Genomic DNA, 19518 nt, shown 5'->3' with positions numbered 1-19518 from the left:
AGCTACTGCAGAGAAGAAATGAATTGTCCAGAGACAAAATAAGCTAAAAGCATAATTATGAAATTGGAAAATGATGTGTCATATTGATTGCTATAGCGTATTAATATTTGCTACATTTGATATCCCAGGTGTTTCAAACATCTGACCTCACCTGGACTAACAGAAAGCAATAAAGAAGCTTTTTTTCTAAAAACTGTTTAAGGGCTTACTACATTTCCAGAGCTTGTTTTTAGTCTATCATGTGATTTTCTATATTATTCTGTTACCTTTCAAGTGTATTTTGAAAAAGTTACTTGTGGCCATGCTGAGAAATGAAGGCTATGAAGACACTTCCCTCTGTGTTTAAAATTTTGCTTTGGAAGAGGCACATAAAATACTTTCAGAAACAAACACTTTTTTATGTAACTTAGTTTTGTAAAATTAGAAGTTCACAATATTCTAAAAACATATTGTTCCTGAGAGACAAACATTTCACCACTGCTCTTAGGTTAGTAATTCACAGTGATAAAGGCAGACAGTATATTTTGTTAATTTAATTTTTTTTTTTTTGGGGGGGGGGGTCAGGAGAGGGCAGAGGTGGAGTATAAAAACATTCGAAGTGTCTTGAGGTGTCTGTTGCACACAGGAGACTCAGAAAATTGAATTGGTCTTTGATGAACAATCCCAACCTTTTTTGTCTTTGATATTTCTTGTACAGCATAGCCCACGTAAACAATGCCTTATCTTTCATTGAGCATTTGAAGTACAAAGAAAACAAAGGCATAACTAAGGATATTCAGAACTGACTGTAAGCTATTAATTTAGTTATAAAGATTATAGATGTCCATTCTTAGATCCTCTGTTGGGATCTGGTTTCCAGAGGATGAATGGCCTTTATCTGATCTGTAACTGGGCACACCAGAATGAATGTACCCAGCACCTGAAAAGGGAAGGGTAAAACTTCAGTTTCAAAACATGACCCATGTCCTCATTTTCACATTCCATTGCTACGTCTTCCTCTCAATGCTCCCACCTTAATAATCACCTGGTGAAACTCCTTTGATGATGTCACGCTCAGGGAACAAAAGTCTCACTTATAAAAGGATTTTCTTTATTTTTCATAATTTAGCTGAACCAACACAAAACTGAATACTGTAAAGCAACAAAAAAATGATGTAACATCTTTAATTGTTGTGTGTTAACTAAATAAGGCTACTACACTCCCTTTAAATTAAATCAAAACAGAGAGTTGGTAGAGTGAGGGATCTGGCTCTTGAGGTCTACATATACAGTAAATGTATTTATCATCATTTATTGCATGACATTTTAAACCTGACATTGGTCATCTATAGTGCAGTCAGTCCATAACACTTGTCAAGTGGCTGGGCTTTAATTGCTACCTTGACACTAGTCAAAATCCTAAGATTAAATAATAATTTGTATATATTTATTTTACTTGAAGACAAAATCATCTATAGTTCATCTTTCCTGTAACCTCTTAATTAAGTAAGAAGAGGCCTGTATTAGAACAGGCGTTTAAAAAATTCTTTAATCAACTTTTCATTTTTGAACCTTTCATCTATGGTCACTTGAACAATCTCTATATATTTTTCTTTAGTAGCATAGAAGTAGCATAATACTAAAAGTTAATTGTAGTATTAGGTAGTATACTTGAAACCTTAATACATTTGCCAGGAGGAAATGAAGCTTCCTTCTTGAGTGCATCATACTGGTATGTACGAAACTTACACATAAAAAGGTATAGTAAAAGGGAGCAAGTTTTGTTTGTTTGTTTCTCTGGTTTATCATATTTTTCCCCTCATCTTTGCTAAATTTTCACTAACCAATAATGCTGAAACAGTGGACTTTCTAACAATGAGGTAAAACACTGAAAATGGGATCGAGGAACAGGCTGCAAACAGACCCTTAGACTGTATTACATAAAAGTAGGAGAGAGAGAGAGAAACAAACCTTGCTATGAAGAGCAATGAGTAAAATATTTTACACTCTATTTTTATCAGTACATAAAGACAAAAAAAATAAAAAATAAAATAAAAAATGCCTTCCAACAGTGCAATGGTTGAATGCATTTATGTAATATAAACAACATTATTCTTTGCTTTTTCTACACAGTCCTCTCTGGTCATGCTTCACATCCAGAATGTCCCAATGGAAGAAAGCAAACGACACCAGTCACTTCAGAGACAACTGAAGTAATAAAACACAACTTAACTCTGAACAACTTGTCATGACTGTCAGAGTTATCACGTTAATTGTTAAATAGGATTTTCTACAAATATACAACATATAAAAACTGTTAAATATATAACTTTAGGCTTTTCAAAATACATTTAATGATCTCTTTCAAACAAGTGTTACTTTTGTTTTCTCTTTAATTTGCTTTCTGGTGCTAAATGGTGTATCAGATGAGACATAGGCCACAGATGACCAAACATGCTCTTTGCAAATACTGTATTATCCAACTTTAACTATCAAAAATGGAACTGTAGAAGAGGCATGTTTAACTGGTTAAAACTGAAAATGATTTTAGTACGAGAAAGTCAATCTAAGTACAGAGGAATAAAGGTGCCATGTAGACAGTTTGTGTTCTTTTTGTCCAAGTTTTTCAAACATAGGTCATTTCCTCTCAGTGCTCCATTATGTTCTCTCGAAAGTGGCATTTCAAGAGCTGGTCTCTGTGTTAGTTTTTACTGCAGCTTTCCATAAAGACTTCTGCTGGACAACAGCTCAGCTTTGTGAAAGCTGGAATCTTGTCTTTGTGGAGACCCCCTACAATTTAACGACATAACTCTGTTAACAGTAAGATTGTGTCCACTTTAAAATAGATTTTGCTCTTTGGTCTATTGTATATATTGAAAGTATAAGAAAATAAAAGCAATTCAGACAGTTTAGGGCACAAGAAGAGTTTCTCTTTTGCACCTCAGTGTCCTCCCATAGGCAAAACAGTCTTCTCTAAGGCTGATTGGGATGATACTCTTCATTGTAGCAGACTCTTCGGATTAAAACATGTAGATAACAGCAAGTCCAGTAGTGGTGTATCACGCAGATGAAACGTTAACCATGAACTTTTTTGTATTGCTAATGCCCAAGCATATCTCTTTTTTTTTTCTGTATTCCTTAGTCCAGCGATCTTTAGTATGGTAGAACAAACTTTAGCTCATAATGTAGAGGAATTATGTTGTCTTTCATGAGATACAGAGATACAGACAGTTGAGTTGATGACATAGAACGGATGATGATCCACAGCAGTGAAACTTGACTAAGTTAAGTAGCTCACACAGAGCCTAAACCACTCCTACGAGGATTCTGTGTTGCTGCATTTGTCAGGAGACCTGTAAATCAATAAGAACAAATGAGTCAATGTCTTAATATACAATCCTGGTAATCTTTGCTGTCTATTACTTTAGAATGTTCTGCACTGAGAATTTTCAAGGAAACAGTTAATGAATTAGAAGATATTTATTTTTCACAGCAAACATTTTCCTTGAGAACAACATATGAATAAACCTATGTTTATATTTATCACCAAAACAAAACAAAAACAAAAAAAACTTTGTTATTTCTAATAAGGTCATGAATATAAATGATAGTTTACAGCTTCAATGCCTTCTACTCTCTAACAAGCTCCATGCACTTTCCTTTTTACAAAAAATTCACAGAATGTTCATTTACCTGCATTAAATTACATGTAACAATATCTAATACACATGGAGATTAAGATGGCTATTACTTTTTACATATAAGATGTGATGGAAAATGGGCATGACTGCCACGATCATTTATTAACAGTGCAAGGATATTTACATTTGAGGCTTTTCTGCCTTCAAGTTTCCGTAGAGTGCTAGAGTGCACCTGTTGATCTATACGCTAATTTAATCAACACTGCCCTCTAGTGATGCTTGTAAAAGTGCAAATTAATGTTTCTTAAAAGTCAATATAATCAGAAAATTGTTTTAGTTACACGGCTGAAAAATAAAATAATAAAATAAAATAAAATAAAATAAAATAAAATAAAATAAAATAAAATAAAATAAAATAAAATAAAATAAAATAAAATAAAATAAAATAAAATAAAATAAAATAAAAATAATGAAAATTGTCAAAGAACTGCCCTGTTTTTAAAAGAAAATGGAATGGAAGCTGTTAAAATGGAAAAAGGAAAGGAAAGGAAAGGAAAGGAAAGGAAAGGAAAGGAAAGGAAAGGAAAGGAAAGGAAAGGAAAGGAAAGGAAAGGAAAGGAAAGGAAAGGAAAGGAAAGGAAAGGAAAGGAAAGGAAAGGAAAGGAAAGGAAAGGAAAGGAAAGGAAAGGAAAGGAAAGGAAAGGAAAGGAAAGGAAAGGAAAGGAAAGGAAAGGAAAGGAAAGGAAAGGAAAGGAAAGGAAAGGAAAGGAAAGGAAAGGAAAGGAAAGAGGCAGTGGTTTGAAAGAGAAGCAACCAAAGCTCACACTACAGAGAATACGAGTACTGGAAGACAAAACAAACACAAATGAAAAAGTAATGACTGGTTTTTACAACAAGAAGCCAGCTACTTGTGCTCACTCAAAATATCAGTTTAGGAATGGTTTTGAAATTACACAGACACTGTACAACATGGAATGTTTTGAAGTATATTAAGCAAGCATGATTGTTACAAAATGCTGTTTGAATGTTCAAACTCTATCTTCTGCTTTGGCATTGTCCTGTCTCCAGATAGGCAGAATTATCATCACTGATGGAAATATCATGCATAACACCAGAAAATACTGAACAGTGAATGTGAACAGGTAAAACAAAAATAGAATACCCTATTCACTTAGTTCAAACTGTATATTAAATTTAAACTTTTTAACCTAACCCTCAGAAAATTAAATTAAATAAATACCACCTTCCAAATAAATTTAGCGATAGCTTGAAACATATTGTTCTCTGTATATATATGTAGAAAGATAGACAGATAGGTAGAAAGATAGATAGATGAATATTTTCCTTATAAGGCATAAAGCATATGTCATAGATTTCTGCTTTTGTCCTCTCACCTTTTCCAGGAAAAAACACCCCAGAAATCTTGCACACAGCCTTTCCTTTTCGGACTAGTGATCAGATCTCCAAACCACATGGCCTCAGACAGGCTGAAGGCAAAAAACCTGGATGATTATTGTGGTATATTCCCCTTTTTTAAATACACATTCAGCAAGAGAAATGATTTTAAAGTTTTGTTTCTATTAATTGTACTGTTTTCCTTTTACACTCTTTCTTGGGGTTTCCATTATACCCCCTATTTTTCTTCCCATTAGAAAAGAACACATTTTTTAGGGTAGCAATACTTTTTAGGCAGCAAGACACAAAGCATAAGAGTTATGGTTTATTAGGCCTAGAAGTAAACTGTTATTGTGTGGAGAATTAGGCTGACTTAGCTCCATCACTTCTGAGTTAGGCTGGAATGGCCCAAAGCTAAAAGGAACAGCATAAACTGCTGATGGACTGTGTATGCAGTGTTTTCATAGTGTGCTTCTCTACCATATTGGTCCCAGGTTGGAGACAGAATTCAGGTACAACCACATTCATTTGCAGATACCTGCTGCTTTGTCATTTCATGGATTTAAAAGCTTCCTTCCTCATTTGCTATCACTGTCCCCACTTTGCACATCCCTGCTGTGTGAATATGGTATCAACACTTTAAAAGAAGGAGAGAAGAGGAGAAAAATATGCATTTTTAAAATGCTGAGTTAGGACGGAGAGCAGGTTTGAAACAAAGTGATGGCAAGAAAAGGAACAGAGTAGAGAACAGGATGTGAATTTACAACTTTGGACAATGACAAAAGAAAATGGAATAAGAGGGAAAGAGAAAGGGGAAGTTTAAACATATTTGATTAATGAAGGTGTGATAAAGAAGAAAGATAGGTAATAGGAACAACAGTTAAAAAGGAGAGAGAAGAAAGCACAGAGCATGAAGAGTCTGGAGAAGAGGAAGAGAATGCACTCCTATCCTCCCATCTCCTGTTTTTTCCCCTTCCATTTCACACTACAGATGAATTTATGACCCCCCCTAATATCCCCCTTAAAAAAAAAAAAAAAAAAAAAAAAAAAAAAAAAAGCAAACAGATCAAGCAAGAGAAAAGAGGAAAAGAGAAAGATGGATCAGCAAAATGACCATGAAAAGGCCTTGTTTACTATTTATACTAACAATTCAAACCATGGAAAGTACCACATTTCTGAGAGGCAATTCTAAAGGAAAATGATGCTCTTGATGACCATTCACTAGCAAACTCTAGAATATTAATTGGGTCAATGCAGATTACAATGCAAATTATAAATTAAATAACTATATACAGAGAAGTGTTTGAAAGCTTGGACCAGGTATGTTGGCATAGTTTTGTTCAGTTTTTTTCTTTTTACTTAGGAAACTTGAAACAGCATCAAATTAAAGAGCCTGGGTACCATTTACCTAGTGCAAGGTTTTCATTTCTGTTCATCTCTATACAGGACTCTACAGTTTTAGGTATCTTTGCACAAGTGTCTGTCAGAGTCTGTCTGACTTCAGTGAAGTTGGAATTTCTCCCCAGTGCTTCAGACAGCAGGTTCTACCTCTTTCTGAAGGAGCCAGAGGTTCTGATGCCAAATATTGCACTGCAGTAATGATAACTACCCCTGCAATTTTTTCCTTTCCACAAAGTGTGTGTGTGGGCTTTTATTTATTTATTTTTCCCTTGAATTGTTACTGAGATCACCTTTGCTTCATGATACTGGCACTGAATACTTATGCACCAAGAAGTTGATTGTTAATGTAACTCATCTCCCATTCAACTCTCAAAAACCAACATCTGTTTTTTTCAATAGAAAGGTGTTTTCTTTTTCTTTTTCTTTTTTTTTTTTCTGCTTTCTTTTTCTTTCATTTATTTATTTATTTATTTATTTTTATTTTTCTTCTGCCTGAAATCATAAGTACAAGGGAAAATGGGAAGTTTGCCCCTCCAGTGTATTTTACCCTCTTCTGACAATAGCCTTCCTTCCCCATACCTAAGAGTCCAAAAGCACTGTCACCCCTTGCAGAAAAGCCACTTCAGTGCTTCCCCTCACTGCAGAGGCTGAAGAGGCGTGCAGTGGCTTATGGGCACTGATCCACCAAAGCACTGCGGCAAGATAGATATTAGAGTAGTATTTCCAAATGCAAACCCCACTAAGCTCTAAAACACCATGCAGATACATTTTTGGTATAACATTACAAAACTGATGAAAGAACAAAAAAGTTGATATAACAGACAAAACAGAATACACCATGCCATTACATTCAAATACTGTTCTTTTCCTACTTTCACTAGCTATTCAGTATGAGTTTCTGTCCTACCACCTGCCCCAGTATATTTATTTAATATCTCCGAACAGCTTAGAGAAGTTAAGCTGCACTTTTTTTTTTTTTTTTTTTTTTTGTATGTATTTATGGTTTGTATCTGTTCCCAGGTGTACATGACAAAACAAAACTGGTTGTTTTACTTTTAAAAGAAACTATGAAGTGAAATAAAGTTACTGTCACATACAAACTCTTTGCCTGATCCAAAGATCACAGAAGCAAACAGATATTTTATCATAACAGTTAGTAGGAATCTTCTTTTTGGATTCTGGATTATTCCACTACGTATGTTGTCTTCATTTACAAACAACTAACTTAAGAATTAAGGCAAATTAAAAGTTGTCTTAAAACAAATGGTCTGGCAATACACATCAGTATTCTGACTGTAAGATTGAAACAGTTTGGAGAACATTTGAGCTTGTTGGACTTTTGAGGTTCAGGACTTTTAACATTGACCAGGCATCTAGTACCAGAGATTAAAATACTACTGTACACTAACTGACTATGTGAGGGAAGCCCAAGTTCTAGTGTGCTCCACAAAATTCTACCTAAACAAACAAACAAACAAACAATGCATTTCTTATGACCTATATATTCTATTATAGCTCTTGGATAGCTTGAATACGTCCTGAGAATGTTTGGCTCATTAGAGCAATTATATATTTAAGAGCAATTATATATATACATACACATATATTATATATATATATACATATATTATATATGTATATTATTATATTATAAAACACAGTCTGCCTAATTTGTCTTTTCTGAAAGAACTACAATAGGGGAGATCCTATCAGGGAAGGAAGGGAAGGGAAGGGAAGGGAAGGGAAGGGAAGGGAAGGGAAGGGAAGGGAAGGGAAGGGAAGGGAAGGGAAGGGAAGGGAAGGGAAGGGAAGGGAAGGGAAGGGAAGGGAAGGGAAGGGAAGGGAAGGGAAGGGAAGGGAAGGGAAGGGAAGGGAAGGGAAGGGAAGGGAAGGGAAGGGAAGGGAAGGGAAGGGAAGGGAAGGGAAGGGAAGGGAAGGGAAGGGACAGAAAAAAATGTCCACTATCATCAAGGAGAGAGGAAACACATTATGCAAATCACCTTGATATGATGGAAATGCAAATATATGGTGCTCTGTTGACTTACACATGCTTTCCGCCAACCAACCAACCAAACAAAAATTAAGAAACCTGAACAAACCCTTTGTCTTTCAGTGCAGCATCTAGGATCCAATTTTGAATTTAAACATTTAAATTTCTGATCACAAACCAGAAAACAGAGAAACGTTTACTGTAGCTGTCAAATATTTTCAGTCAGGACTGAATTTCAAGAATGTCTGGCGTGACCTTTTACTTTAAATAGAATCCACATTAATACCAACAATTCCATGTCAAGCCTGGTAAAGCTTTAGAAGTTTCATTTGGTTTCCATTTTGCATTTTTTGAATAAAAATGAAAGTCAGAGTGATCCAAAGTTTCACTTTTGCTACAGTAGCCAAGTGCTATTACATGACTGTCTATTGAAGTTATCCCTGCACACTGGGATGACAACTCTGAACTATTAGTTGGGTTTCCAGCCCTGATTTCTGGGAATTCTTTGGATGCTTAGAATGTAACAGGTAATTTCAGAAGTTTTGTTGTTGTCTAACATCTGAACTACTTGTCTAAGCTGTGTATTTTACACTTTCAACTGAAGTCTAAAAATGGCTTTTTTTCTTTTTTTCTTTTTTTTTATTGTATTTTTACATGATTTTTTATATATTAAAAAAAATAGAAAATACAAAAATCATTCACAAAGATGGGTGTAGATTTGGTCAGTCTCTGTCTCACAAGTCTACTCATAATGGAAACTGCATCAAAGCTTTTACCAGCTGACTGCAAGTCAGGTAAACAGCATGTCTGTCCCCTCTGCTTCTACTGCTGTCTGTTCTAGGAGGTCCCTGAATAACTAACCACGTATAATGCAGGGAAAAAAAAGAGAGAGAGAGAGGAAGATAAAAGTATTAAGATGCCCAGGGAAAACCTTACACTGCCTTGCAAGATACCTCATAATTCAAGGGAATAAAAATGTAAATTGTTGGTGATGATCCTAGCAGTACCAATGACCTGCTGCATTTGTTGAGAACTCCCATTGATCCCATTTTTTCCTATTCCCCGTTTTCTCCATGCTGTTCATATAATCAAATTGAACTATTTAATCTTCAGAAAAATACAAGTTAATCTAACTTTAAAGTTAGATTTAAAGTGGCTATTAGGAATAAGAAAAAGATGCGTAGGAGCTACTTTACTTAGTAATACTGCATTCTTTGACACTGAGCTAGCCATGGAAAGGACATCTTCATGAGTTCTAACTGCAATAGCTACAAAACTAAGAATAATAAGACTCATCAAATCTAGTGGCTGCTTGTGGGTGCATGTTTATAAAAAGCAAGCTAGCATATCAGGCAGTGTATTTACAGACATGCTTGGTCTATATAGTGTACTCCAACAAAGTAACTCATGAGTTACAGATGGAAGAATGCAGCTATTAGGCACCTTCTAGGAGAACATGCCTTTCCTTTAAGATCCACTGTGTGTTTTTGTTTTGTTTTCTTTTCACTTCTATTCAAGTCAGACACAGAAAGAGGTATATATTGCAACTCTATGACTCCTTGCAAATTATTTTATTTTTTCCCAGTAACAGTTATTGTAGTATCAATAATCTGATCAGACTTAATACAATTTTTCCTTAAATATAACCCCTGAACTCCTATCACTCCTATATTCTCAGCTTATGACCACCTGCTAGGAGTATCATTATGACTTTTAATTTCCTTCTCTGTATAATTCCTGTTTGTCTTGTATTACCTTCTTTGAACTTGCAAGATCTTGGAATGTGCTGGGTCAGATCACACACTTCTTCCATCTATTGAATCGTCCATAAGCAATACTAGTGAAAATAGTGCGACTATTCTTCCAATTAGGTAAATTTAATAATCCAACTGAAATACATTTGACTTTGGATCATGCAGGGCACCCAGGCTGCAGACCCCAGGCCTAGGCACGTGTAAGCTTGCTTTGCAACATCTAAGCATATAAAAAGGAAAAGCAATTGAAGTGGCAGAAGAGATCACAGCAGGAATATTTGTGCTTGGACCTTGAGTACAAAGGTGCAGGTGGGAGATTTTCATCTGAAGAGGATTTTGAGCGACTGCAGATAACAAAACAGAGCAGATAACATTCTGTCCCCTATGAAAAACCAAAGCCAGTTGCTTGAAGCAACATAGGTAGAAAGAATGATGAAAAGGATCACACATCATGTGAGCAGAAACAATGCAAAATAGTGTGATTTTCTCTCTTTTATGTAACGTGTAAGAAACACACTTAAAATAACCCTAGCTAAAGGCCTTGAGCAATACCCCAATTGTATCTGATTTCTTTTTGCTCTTTTAAAATGTTTAGAGGTGTGCGCCCATACAAAGCTAAGCAACAGGTAAAACTAAGAAAGATTTGTAACTGGCATAGAATTATAAGCTTGAAAAATGACTTCGTCTCTGCTCCCTTTTACTCTTCAAGTAAAAGCAACTGCAATATTAACATGATTGAAAGTATATAAGAATAGCCAGGGGCTTTCCTCGGGATAGTAAAAAAATAACCTGGATTTACCATTCCTGAGACTTTTCTCTAAGGTAGGAGGCAGTTTCAGACTAAATTGCCAATGCACCTAAGAATCCATTTTTATTAAAATGCAGTAACTTAACTTAATGTATACTGAATTCTGAATATTCATACCTATGTACCCATATTGAGAGTGTACTGCTTATTAACATATCTTAACAGAAACATAACCTTAATTACATTAAAACTTCATGTGAAAAAAATGCTTTAAATATTTCTTTGTGGTAATAAAAATCAGCTGAAATAATGATCTTCCATAAAATAATGCACGTAATGCCACAATGTGCCTCTCCTCATGGAGTAATGTAAGTTTTACCTAAAAAGTTCAAAAGCAGTCTTTTCTGTTTTATACTTAAAGTTTATCAGTCTAATGAATGGGGAAAAAAAAAAAAAAGAAAAAAAAAAGAAAAGCATAACAACAACTTACATCTGCCAGCACTGAAGTCCACAGACAAATCTAAACTGTTACTTTTTCTCCTCTAATTAGAGGAGAGAATTGTTCAGGGGCATCTGTGAGTGACATCTGATTGACAGGCAGCAGGTCTAGAGCAAGGTTAGTCTCACACTCACATTAAAAATTGGAACAGTGATTTCCTAAGACTGATTGTGAAAGTAGTTAAACTTCAATGAATAATACATGGAAAAAGCAATATGCTTTTAGATGGAATATATAGGATATTTCATCCATTAAAAGAGAGAATTCTGATTTACAAAGCATGAGCTATAAATAGGAAGTTCAACTGCTAGTGAAGGAATTGAATAGTCAGTGTTCACCAGTGAGATACCGTGTCTGCTTATGTATTCCATCTGACAATTTATTGCTTAAGAAAGCAGTCATGTTTCACATCATTCTAGAAAGCAATGTACCACAGTAGATGACTTTTTAACAAGCAATCTTTACAAATATGCTGTGTATGGCAAAGAAATCCCAGTATTTAAAATTGCTCTACTTAGCCTTCATTCATGACTTGAGGAGAAAGTAGGAAGTGGACAAGTGTGTGGAGTGGGAGAGAAGGGATATGTGTATGTAGGTGAGGTAAAGACAAATGAAGGAAAATTTTCATAGCCTCATTTGAAAACAAAAGAAAGAACACACACTGAATTCTTTAGTTTGAGTAACATACAGTTATGGTAAAAACAGAAAAGCTAGCATGGTATTAAAAAAAAAGTTTAAATGTATTTGGGACACAGAACTAGAAGTCCACAACTGCTCTTAGTCCTTATGACCACTACAAAAAAAGGCACATTTTCTAAACGTAAAATTTTCTAAAACGGATTTGTTGTTAGACAGCCCTCTTAAAGGTACATGCAAAACAACACGAAAGTGTATCAGTACAGATCAGTTCAGCCTTTTATACCTTGATTCTACTCGCTTTCAGTGCAAGCACAAAACTTCCCAGCTTCCCGACTTCCCTTTGCAGACTTTCGAGTCCTCCTGTACTTCCTTTTGGTAAATGCTTTATATTTGTTTCGTGATAAATTCTTATAATCCCAACTAAAACGTCCTTTTGTACATCTGTGCTCATCCTCCAGTTTTCAATTTTGCATGACTATGAGACAGCTGAGATGAAGGATAAAGTGTGGAATTTAAGGGTCAGTATCCCAAATTCATCAATTAAAATATCTTTAATCCCTTAGTGGCCAAGACAGACACCTAAACGCATTATAGGTGTAGCATTCTGATTTACAGTGCAAATATAATTAATCCTAACACATACGTACAATACAGCAGTTCAAAAAACAACCCATGTGTCGCTGCCTACTGGAGGCAGAGCAGTCTGTACAGTGTGCAGCATATTGGATCTAAATTATTTGGCAAGATCACCATTACCCTCCCTACCCTGTTTCTATGATATTTTGGCAAGCAGTGCTGTGGTGATCAGATTTCTGCACCAGCTGAAAACAAACAACAAAAGAGGAAAAATAAACAGTGGCAAATATCAAAGAATTTGCTATAATTTACAAATAACTTTGTAGAAATTAAAAGATATAAATGAATAAAATATTAAAAAAAAATAGAACTAATAAAAAAGCAGCTGCAATTCAACTTTTGGAGCTCAGGAGAAGTTTAATTTTTACTTGACACACAAAGATATCAGTCTGGGAGAATCTTACCACCTTACCTAGTTTCATAAGCCACTCACAGAAGTGGGATAAATTTCCTACCCTTTAGTAACCTCTCTTAATCAGATTTTAGAGACTGCTAAAACTGTGTCTCTTCCATGACAGTCATTCAACTCACCATTATTGCAATTTCCCTGGGTCAAATTCTGAGTTTATTAGACCTAAATTTAGATATCTGCATGTGATGATTAAGTGTGATCTCCATCAGGGTCAACAAAATCTAGAGTTCAATTCTGTCTAACCACAGATGCTTAGGGCCTGTAAGACAACCTCTGTCATCTGCCCTAACCTCCAGATGCTGCTTCAAAAGGCCTTGTGTCATACATGCAAGTTCCTGAAGGTATCTAAGAATCTTGGAGCATCTTGGATGCCCTGAGCACAAGTTCAGGGAAATGAAACCTACCCTTACTCTCTTTTATCTAGTTGAAAAGAGTCCCAGGCAACTCCTCCTTGTGATGCTGTGCGCCTCATTTGGTCTCAAGTTACCCACTAGGTCCTTGTGTAAAGCCATATGCATTGCTGCCCAAGCCATATTCGTGTGACCGAGCATTTCATCAGGGTTGAGTCACACAGATGACAGAAAACACAGTTAAGACACCAATCTTGTGATCAGTCCCTGTGTCTAAAAAGCAAGCTAGCTAAGGCTATGAGACAGTGCCTGAAAAATTTGTGTAGGTCCACCCTTAAGAGAGAAATGTGATTGCAGTGATTACTCAGTCCCAGAAGTTCAGGAGGATGGGATTACAGATAAGCATCTTACTACACTGTTCACATGTCATTACAAGTGTTATGAGAGCTGTCAATTTGTTTCCTAGAAACATTTTTCTGACCTTTGTTATCTTTCAAGCTTGTTTTCACAATATGAGGATGACAAATAGTAACATCAGACCTGAGAATATTTCAAAATTGAGCTATTCAAGAGACACATCTGGGTTAAATCAGAGCAAAATGCCCTGCTTTCTGTTCCTCACTTGTTCCAGTTGTAGGTGTAGAAGAGACCTTGCTGGTTCATAACATAGTTACGCAGATGAAATTCAATGAACCTGAGAAGCAAACAAGCTTCAGGTGAAGACAGGAACCAAGATATGGTATTGACAATGTCATTAGTCAAATCCAGCATGGTATGCTCTGAGCTGTTCATCATTGTACCAGTTTGTAATCTAATGCAACAAACAAGCTCCAAGAACCACTAACATGGACCTTATCTTTTCCTATATTATTTTATGCTTTAGGACTTTTGTCATTAAATAAGATTTTTGCTGCTGAGAATTCAGAGATTTCTTTTTTCTTTTTTTTTTTTCTTTTTTTTTTTTTTCATCATAGATTTTCTCAGATTTGAAGAAAATATGGGAGATTTGAAAGATTTCAGCTGCTGGCAGTATCAAGCCCTTGGTTCCTCTGATACGTCTGGGTTTGTGAGGGGGAGGTTCTCAAGACAGAAGGAAGAGATATCACCATGTTTTAGCAGTTACAAGAAAGTACATCAAAGTTACAGGGATAGGTCCTAAAATATTAACTGTAGTCCAGATGGCCTGTGTGGGTGAAACTTGAGAATGTTTTATGAGAAATCACACAAAACTCAAATGCTATAGAAACAAGACACAAAACAGAAAAAGAGGAGAATGTATTACTGACTCTGCCAGACATGCTAGGCAACATTTCATAAATATCAGATGGAAGAAGTCATGATCAATCTTTCCTTTGAGGTCAGAAATTACATGTCATATAGAACAGAACTAATGCACAAGTGACATCATCTGGTTTGAGTTTCTACTGTCAGTGGGAGACCTATATATTCTCCCCAGAGTAGGTTTTGACTTAGGCTATGAATTTTTTGGAGATGTCAGTGTATCATGGGTAACTAACAAGAAATAGTTTGTGTTTGTCTGACACTAGCCATTTTTCACAAATTAAACAGAAATGAGAAAAAAAAAAAAAGTAGGGGAGAAAATCTGCAGTGTGTAGGAGACATTGTGGGTGTGATCCACATATTCCATAAGATTCACAGGGACCACTTTGGGAATGACACCATAAGCAGGAATATGGTGTTGAAAGACAGCCATGCAAGGTGCGAGCATAACATTGACCCAGCAGTCACATCTGCTTGTAAGGGTCAGCTGCAGCTTTCCTCTACAGACAATGATTAACTCTGTTCATGAGGTTGTCATCACTACTAGACTCAATAGGTTCAAGAACACATAAAAATTATATTTAATAATATCACTTTAGGAAAAAAATATATATTTCAGAAAGTTAAACTTCCATTTCAAAATCATTAAATTACTTTCTCATTTTGTGTCTCAGGAGTAGTACTCTGTAATATGATATCCTATCATGAATATATACTATTAATTCTGACATTTATTGCTTAAATAATTAGCATCACTTGTTAGTTACAACTGACTGAGATGTCTTATTTTCTGTGTCACAATGTTATCTGTTTGCACTGCAGTAAAAATATATATTACTTCTATCTGAAATATAAAAACCTGGGCTCTAATTATCTTACTGACCTTTGTGCATCTCAGGAATTTGTTAGTCAAGGACACTTTTTAAAGAAAAGCAGATATTTTGAGGTGTCAATACAGTATTTTTCAGAGCATACTGCTGCTATGTACACATATCTGGTTATTGTAGCTAGGTGCCACAAATTAGAATACATAAATCTTAACCAGTGCTCTAAAAATGTATTGCCTGACAGTCTTCAAAGGAAAAACATACTTGCTTTTATCATGTAAATGAAATGAAGCATTACCTTTGGAAGACCCTATGTCTCTTTATTGGTGATGGAGAAGGCTAACAGCAACTAGTTTCTCAATTAATGTAACTGGTAAGTGCCTTAAATACAGGAATGAATCTGGATGTCACTAATTATTGTTTTCATATTTTAATAAATGCAGAATAAAAATCTAGGTTGTAAAAGACTTTCAAGATCACCTAGTCCAACCACCAACTCAACATAATGAGTCCCATCAATAAGCCATGTCCCTTAGTGCCATGGACACCACATGCATCCTAAATACCTCCAGGGATGGGGACTGCACGACTTCCCTGGGCAGTCCATTCCAGTGCTTGACCACCCTTTCTGAGAAGAAATTCTTCATAATATCTAATCTAAACCTCCCTTGGCACAACTAGAGACCATTTCATTGCATCCTATTACTTGTCACTTGAGAAAAGAGACTGACACCCTTCTTGATGCAAACTCCTTTCAGGTATAGCTGCAGAAAATGATGAGGTCTCCCCTCAGCCTCCTTTCCAGACTAAACAACCCCAATTACCTCAGTCATTCTTCATAAGCCTTTTTTTCCCTAGCCCCTTCACAAGCTTCATTGCTCTTCTCTACACATGATCAAGCAACTCAATATGCTTCTTGTAGTGATGAGCCCAAAACTGAACACTGTTTCAGGTGCAGTCTCACCAGAGCCACATACAAGGGGACAATCACTTCCCTGGTCTTCCTGGCCACACCATTTCTCCAGACCAGGGTGCCATGGGTCTTCTTGGCCACCTGGACACATTGCTGGCTCATGCTCAGCTGGTTGTTGAGCGGCACCCCAAGGTCCTTTTCTGCCAGGAAATGTTGTAGCTACATAACCCCTAGCCTATTCACTTGTTATGACCCATCGGCAGCACCTGGCATTTAACCTTGTTGAATGCTGTATGACTGGACTTTGCCCATCCATCCAGCCTATCTGGATGCCTCCACAGAGCCTTCCTACCCTCAAGCAGATCAACAGTCCTGCCCAACTTGCATTGTCTGCAAACTTACTGAGGATACAGTTGATTCCCTCATCCAGATAACTGTTATTTTATTTTCTTATTTAATAACTGTATGGTATGCAACTTCTAAAGAGCAGATGATGTTTTCATCTTCCTAGAAAAAATACTTCAAGGAAAGATATTAGAGGAAAACAGCTCCTTCTTTAATTAGTACGTTTGATGCTTAGGGTCTTTTCATTACAGTACAAGCAGGGGACACTTTAATTTAGATTTTTTAAATGAGTGTTAAGTAGTGTTAGGTTTTAGTAATTTAAAGTAAGACAAATACAAAATACAATGCTAATGTACAAATGTATTTGATCAATAAATTGTACGTGTATTATAACACATCAGTAGGAACAAAACACAGAATAGAATAGAATAGAATAGAATAGAATAGAATAGAATAGAATAGAATAGAATAGAATAGAATAGAATAGAATAGAATAGAATAGTTCAGTTGGAAGGGACCTTCAAAGATCATCTAGTTCAACTGCTACATTGTTTTTAATTGGTACTGATATGCCATAAAATAGTGTCAAAATAGTAATGAAAAAAAAAAAAGGAAAATATCAAGTTTTAACAAACAATTTTAATTTTAGCTATTATTGTTTGTTGATATACATGTAGTATTTGGGTAAAGAGTTCCATTTTATTCCTGATTGTTCTGCCTTATTTTTAAAAACTCCACACTTGCACATAACCTAGTTAAAAGGTGAAAATGTGGTGGCAAGAAGGGTTTACTTTCTTACAACATATGGAAGTTTGAGTCTTTAAGCTTACTCTGATAAAGTATGTTTAATCTTACAAATTCTTCATACTGACTTTCAAAGTGCTGGCTCTATCAATAGGTAACAGAACACATTTTCAAAATGATTTCCCATTTTAAGGTGTACTTATGTCAATATTTCAATATACTAGTATTCTCTGAATAATATAGCATCTGCATATTCAACCAATACACTTTCTTCCTAGATTATTTGATTCAAAATCTGGCACAGTGATAAGTCAGAGGTCTGACATTTGGAATTCTTTGGACTGACTCCAGATGGAAATAAATAAATAAATCCATATTTGCCAGAGGGCATCGGGCATCTTTCTCAAAGTTAGATCAGGCATCCAAGGCCAAACACATGAACTGCAACTGAGCACTTTGCCATCAAAATTAACTAACTGGATGATTTGTACATGATCTTGTCATTCCTATCAATGGCAATAGTTTGCTCACATATGACATATATAGTTGTCTCATAGGCCAGAAATACCCAAGCAGAATCAAAATCTGAAAAAAAAAAAAAAAAAAAAAAAAAAAAAAAAAAAGGTCATGGATCATAAGTAAAGACAACTCAGTAACTACAGATTCAGATCTGTATTAAAGTCAACAAAGAGATAATTACATTTTAATTTAAAGCCTCATACATAGTTTGATCTGAAATTAGTGCCAAAATTCATCAAAAACTGTCAATTACCATTTGCTGTGCTAATTTGAGACATTCATATATTTAAATATAAGTATACTTTTTTTTTGTTCTGCAATCCTGCATATTGTCCTGAGACCATTATAACTGGCTTATTTCCCAGACATCTCTGTAAAGGATATTCTGCTCATGAAAAATATAACATGTAGTGTCCTAAACTGAAAAGGGTGGCAGAACACTTCTGTTTGGCAAGTTGGTGAGTTGAGGGAAAGCAGTGTTTGAATCTCAAATAAGAAAGGTAAACTGAACTCTTGGTTGAGTCCTTGAGGTTTAGAACTATCACCTATAAACTGAAAAGAAAGCTGTTCACTGGTATTCTTAAGAGGGAATAAGGAGCATACTTCCGTAACACTTTATATCTTAGAAAGAGATAAGGGGACTAAGGAGATATATTTAGGTGCAGTATCTGGAATTGGTATGACTATTAACAAGACGAAGTTATTAAATTTTATTACAAGTTACATCAGAGAAGCACTCAGCTGAATTGTGCAAGTCTGCAGGTTCTTATTAGAACTTCTTTGGTGGATGCCTCGGAGTGCAATGTCAACCTGTTCACAGATTCAAGTCTATTTTTAATAAGATGATGTGTAAAGAACTACTCAATTAATTAATTAATTAATTAATTTAAAGGACCGCTTCAAAAGAACATCCTCTGTGCTAGGTTGCAGCATCATGTTCTCCGTTTTCCTTGCAATGCTACTGGCTGCACAGCGGTAGATCTAAATCACAGAAAGCTTAGTGTTTGTTCTCCTTCACCTTTGCCTGTAGACTAGAGATGAGGTAGATTTCAAACATGCACACTGAAAAGAAAGTAGAACACAAGTTTCTTACCTCATCAGTAACTATTTTTAATTAGGTTTAGCCACTAAATGTAAGGGTTCAATTCATTACCCCCAGCATGACATGTTCAGATGCCTTACTGTACTGAATGCTGATGAACCTGAACAGGCTCCAAAGATCATGGATGTCTGCCTAATTTTCTTAACTGAGAACTGCAGCTTCCAGTAGCTAAGTAGGATGGCAGCTGTGGGAACTGCCTCCCACAGGAGTAAATTGCAGCAGACCAGCCACTTCCTAATAAAGAGAGTCAGTCTTCAACAATCTTCTGCCTTAGAAGCACTAAATGGCAGAAGTCTACATACAGAGAGGTAGAACAGAACAGCTGACTTCTGATAATTTCACT

The 19518-nt window shown here is 35.7% G+C and overlaps 1 protein-coding gene across 6 annotated transcripts in view; it reads right to left on the bottom strand.

Annotated features, from left to right (window-relative positions):
- Positions 1-1069: 1069 nt before the first annotated feature.
- TAFA5 (TAFA chemokine like family member 5) overlaps positions 1070-19518 on the bottom strand; it is a 437142-nt gene continuing 418693 nt past the window's right edge. For 4 of the 6 annotated variants that reach the window (XR_011806601.1, XR_011806609.1, XR_003497611.3 and 1 more), the window contains 2 exons: positions 5015-5107; positions 1070-3332 (listed from right to left, as the gene is read on the bottom strand). Coding sequence is in view for 1 of the 6 variants with exons in the window: in XM_072032949.1 (XP_071889050.1) it covers positions 3324-3332 (9 nt within the window). In the remaining 5 variants the exon portion in view is untranslated. The remainder of the gene's footprint in view (positions 3333-5014; positions 5108-19518) is intronic. The other 2 variants (XR_011806604.1, XM_072032949.1) reach the window with 1 other exon arrangement.

Source organism: Anas platyrhynchos, chromosome 1, assembly GCF_047663525.1.
Source record: "Anas platyrhynchos isolate ZD024472 breed Pekin duck chromosome 1, IASCAAS_PekinDuck_T2T, whole genome shotgun sequence".
In the NCBI taxonomy this organism is placed as follows: domain Eukaryota; kingdom Metazoa; phylum Chordata; class Aves; order Anseriformes; family Anatidae; genus Anas; species Anas platyrhynchos.
Note: the sequence above shows the minus strand (reverse complement) of the source record. Positions and strands in the feature narration are given on the sequence as shown.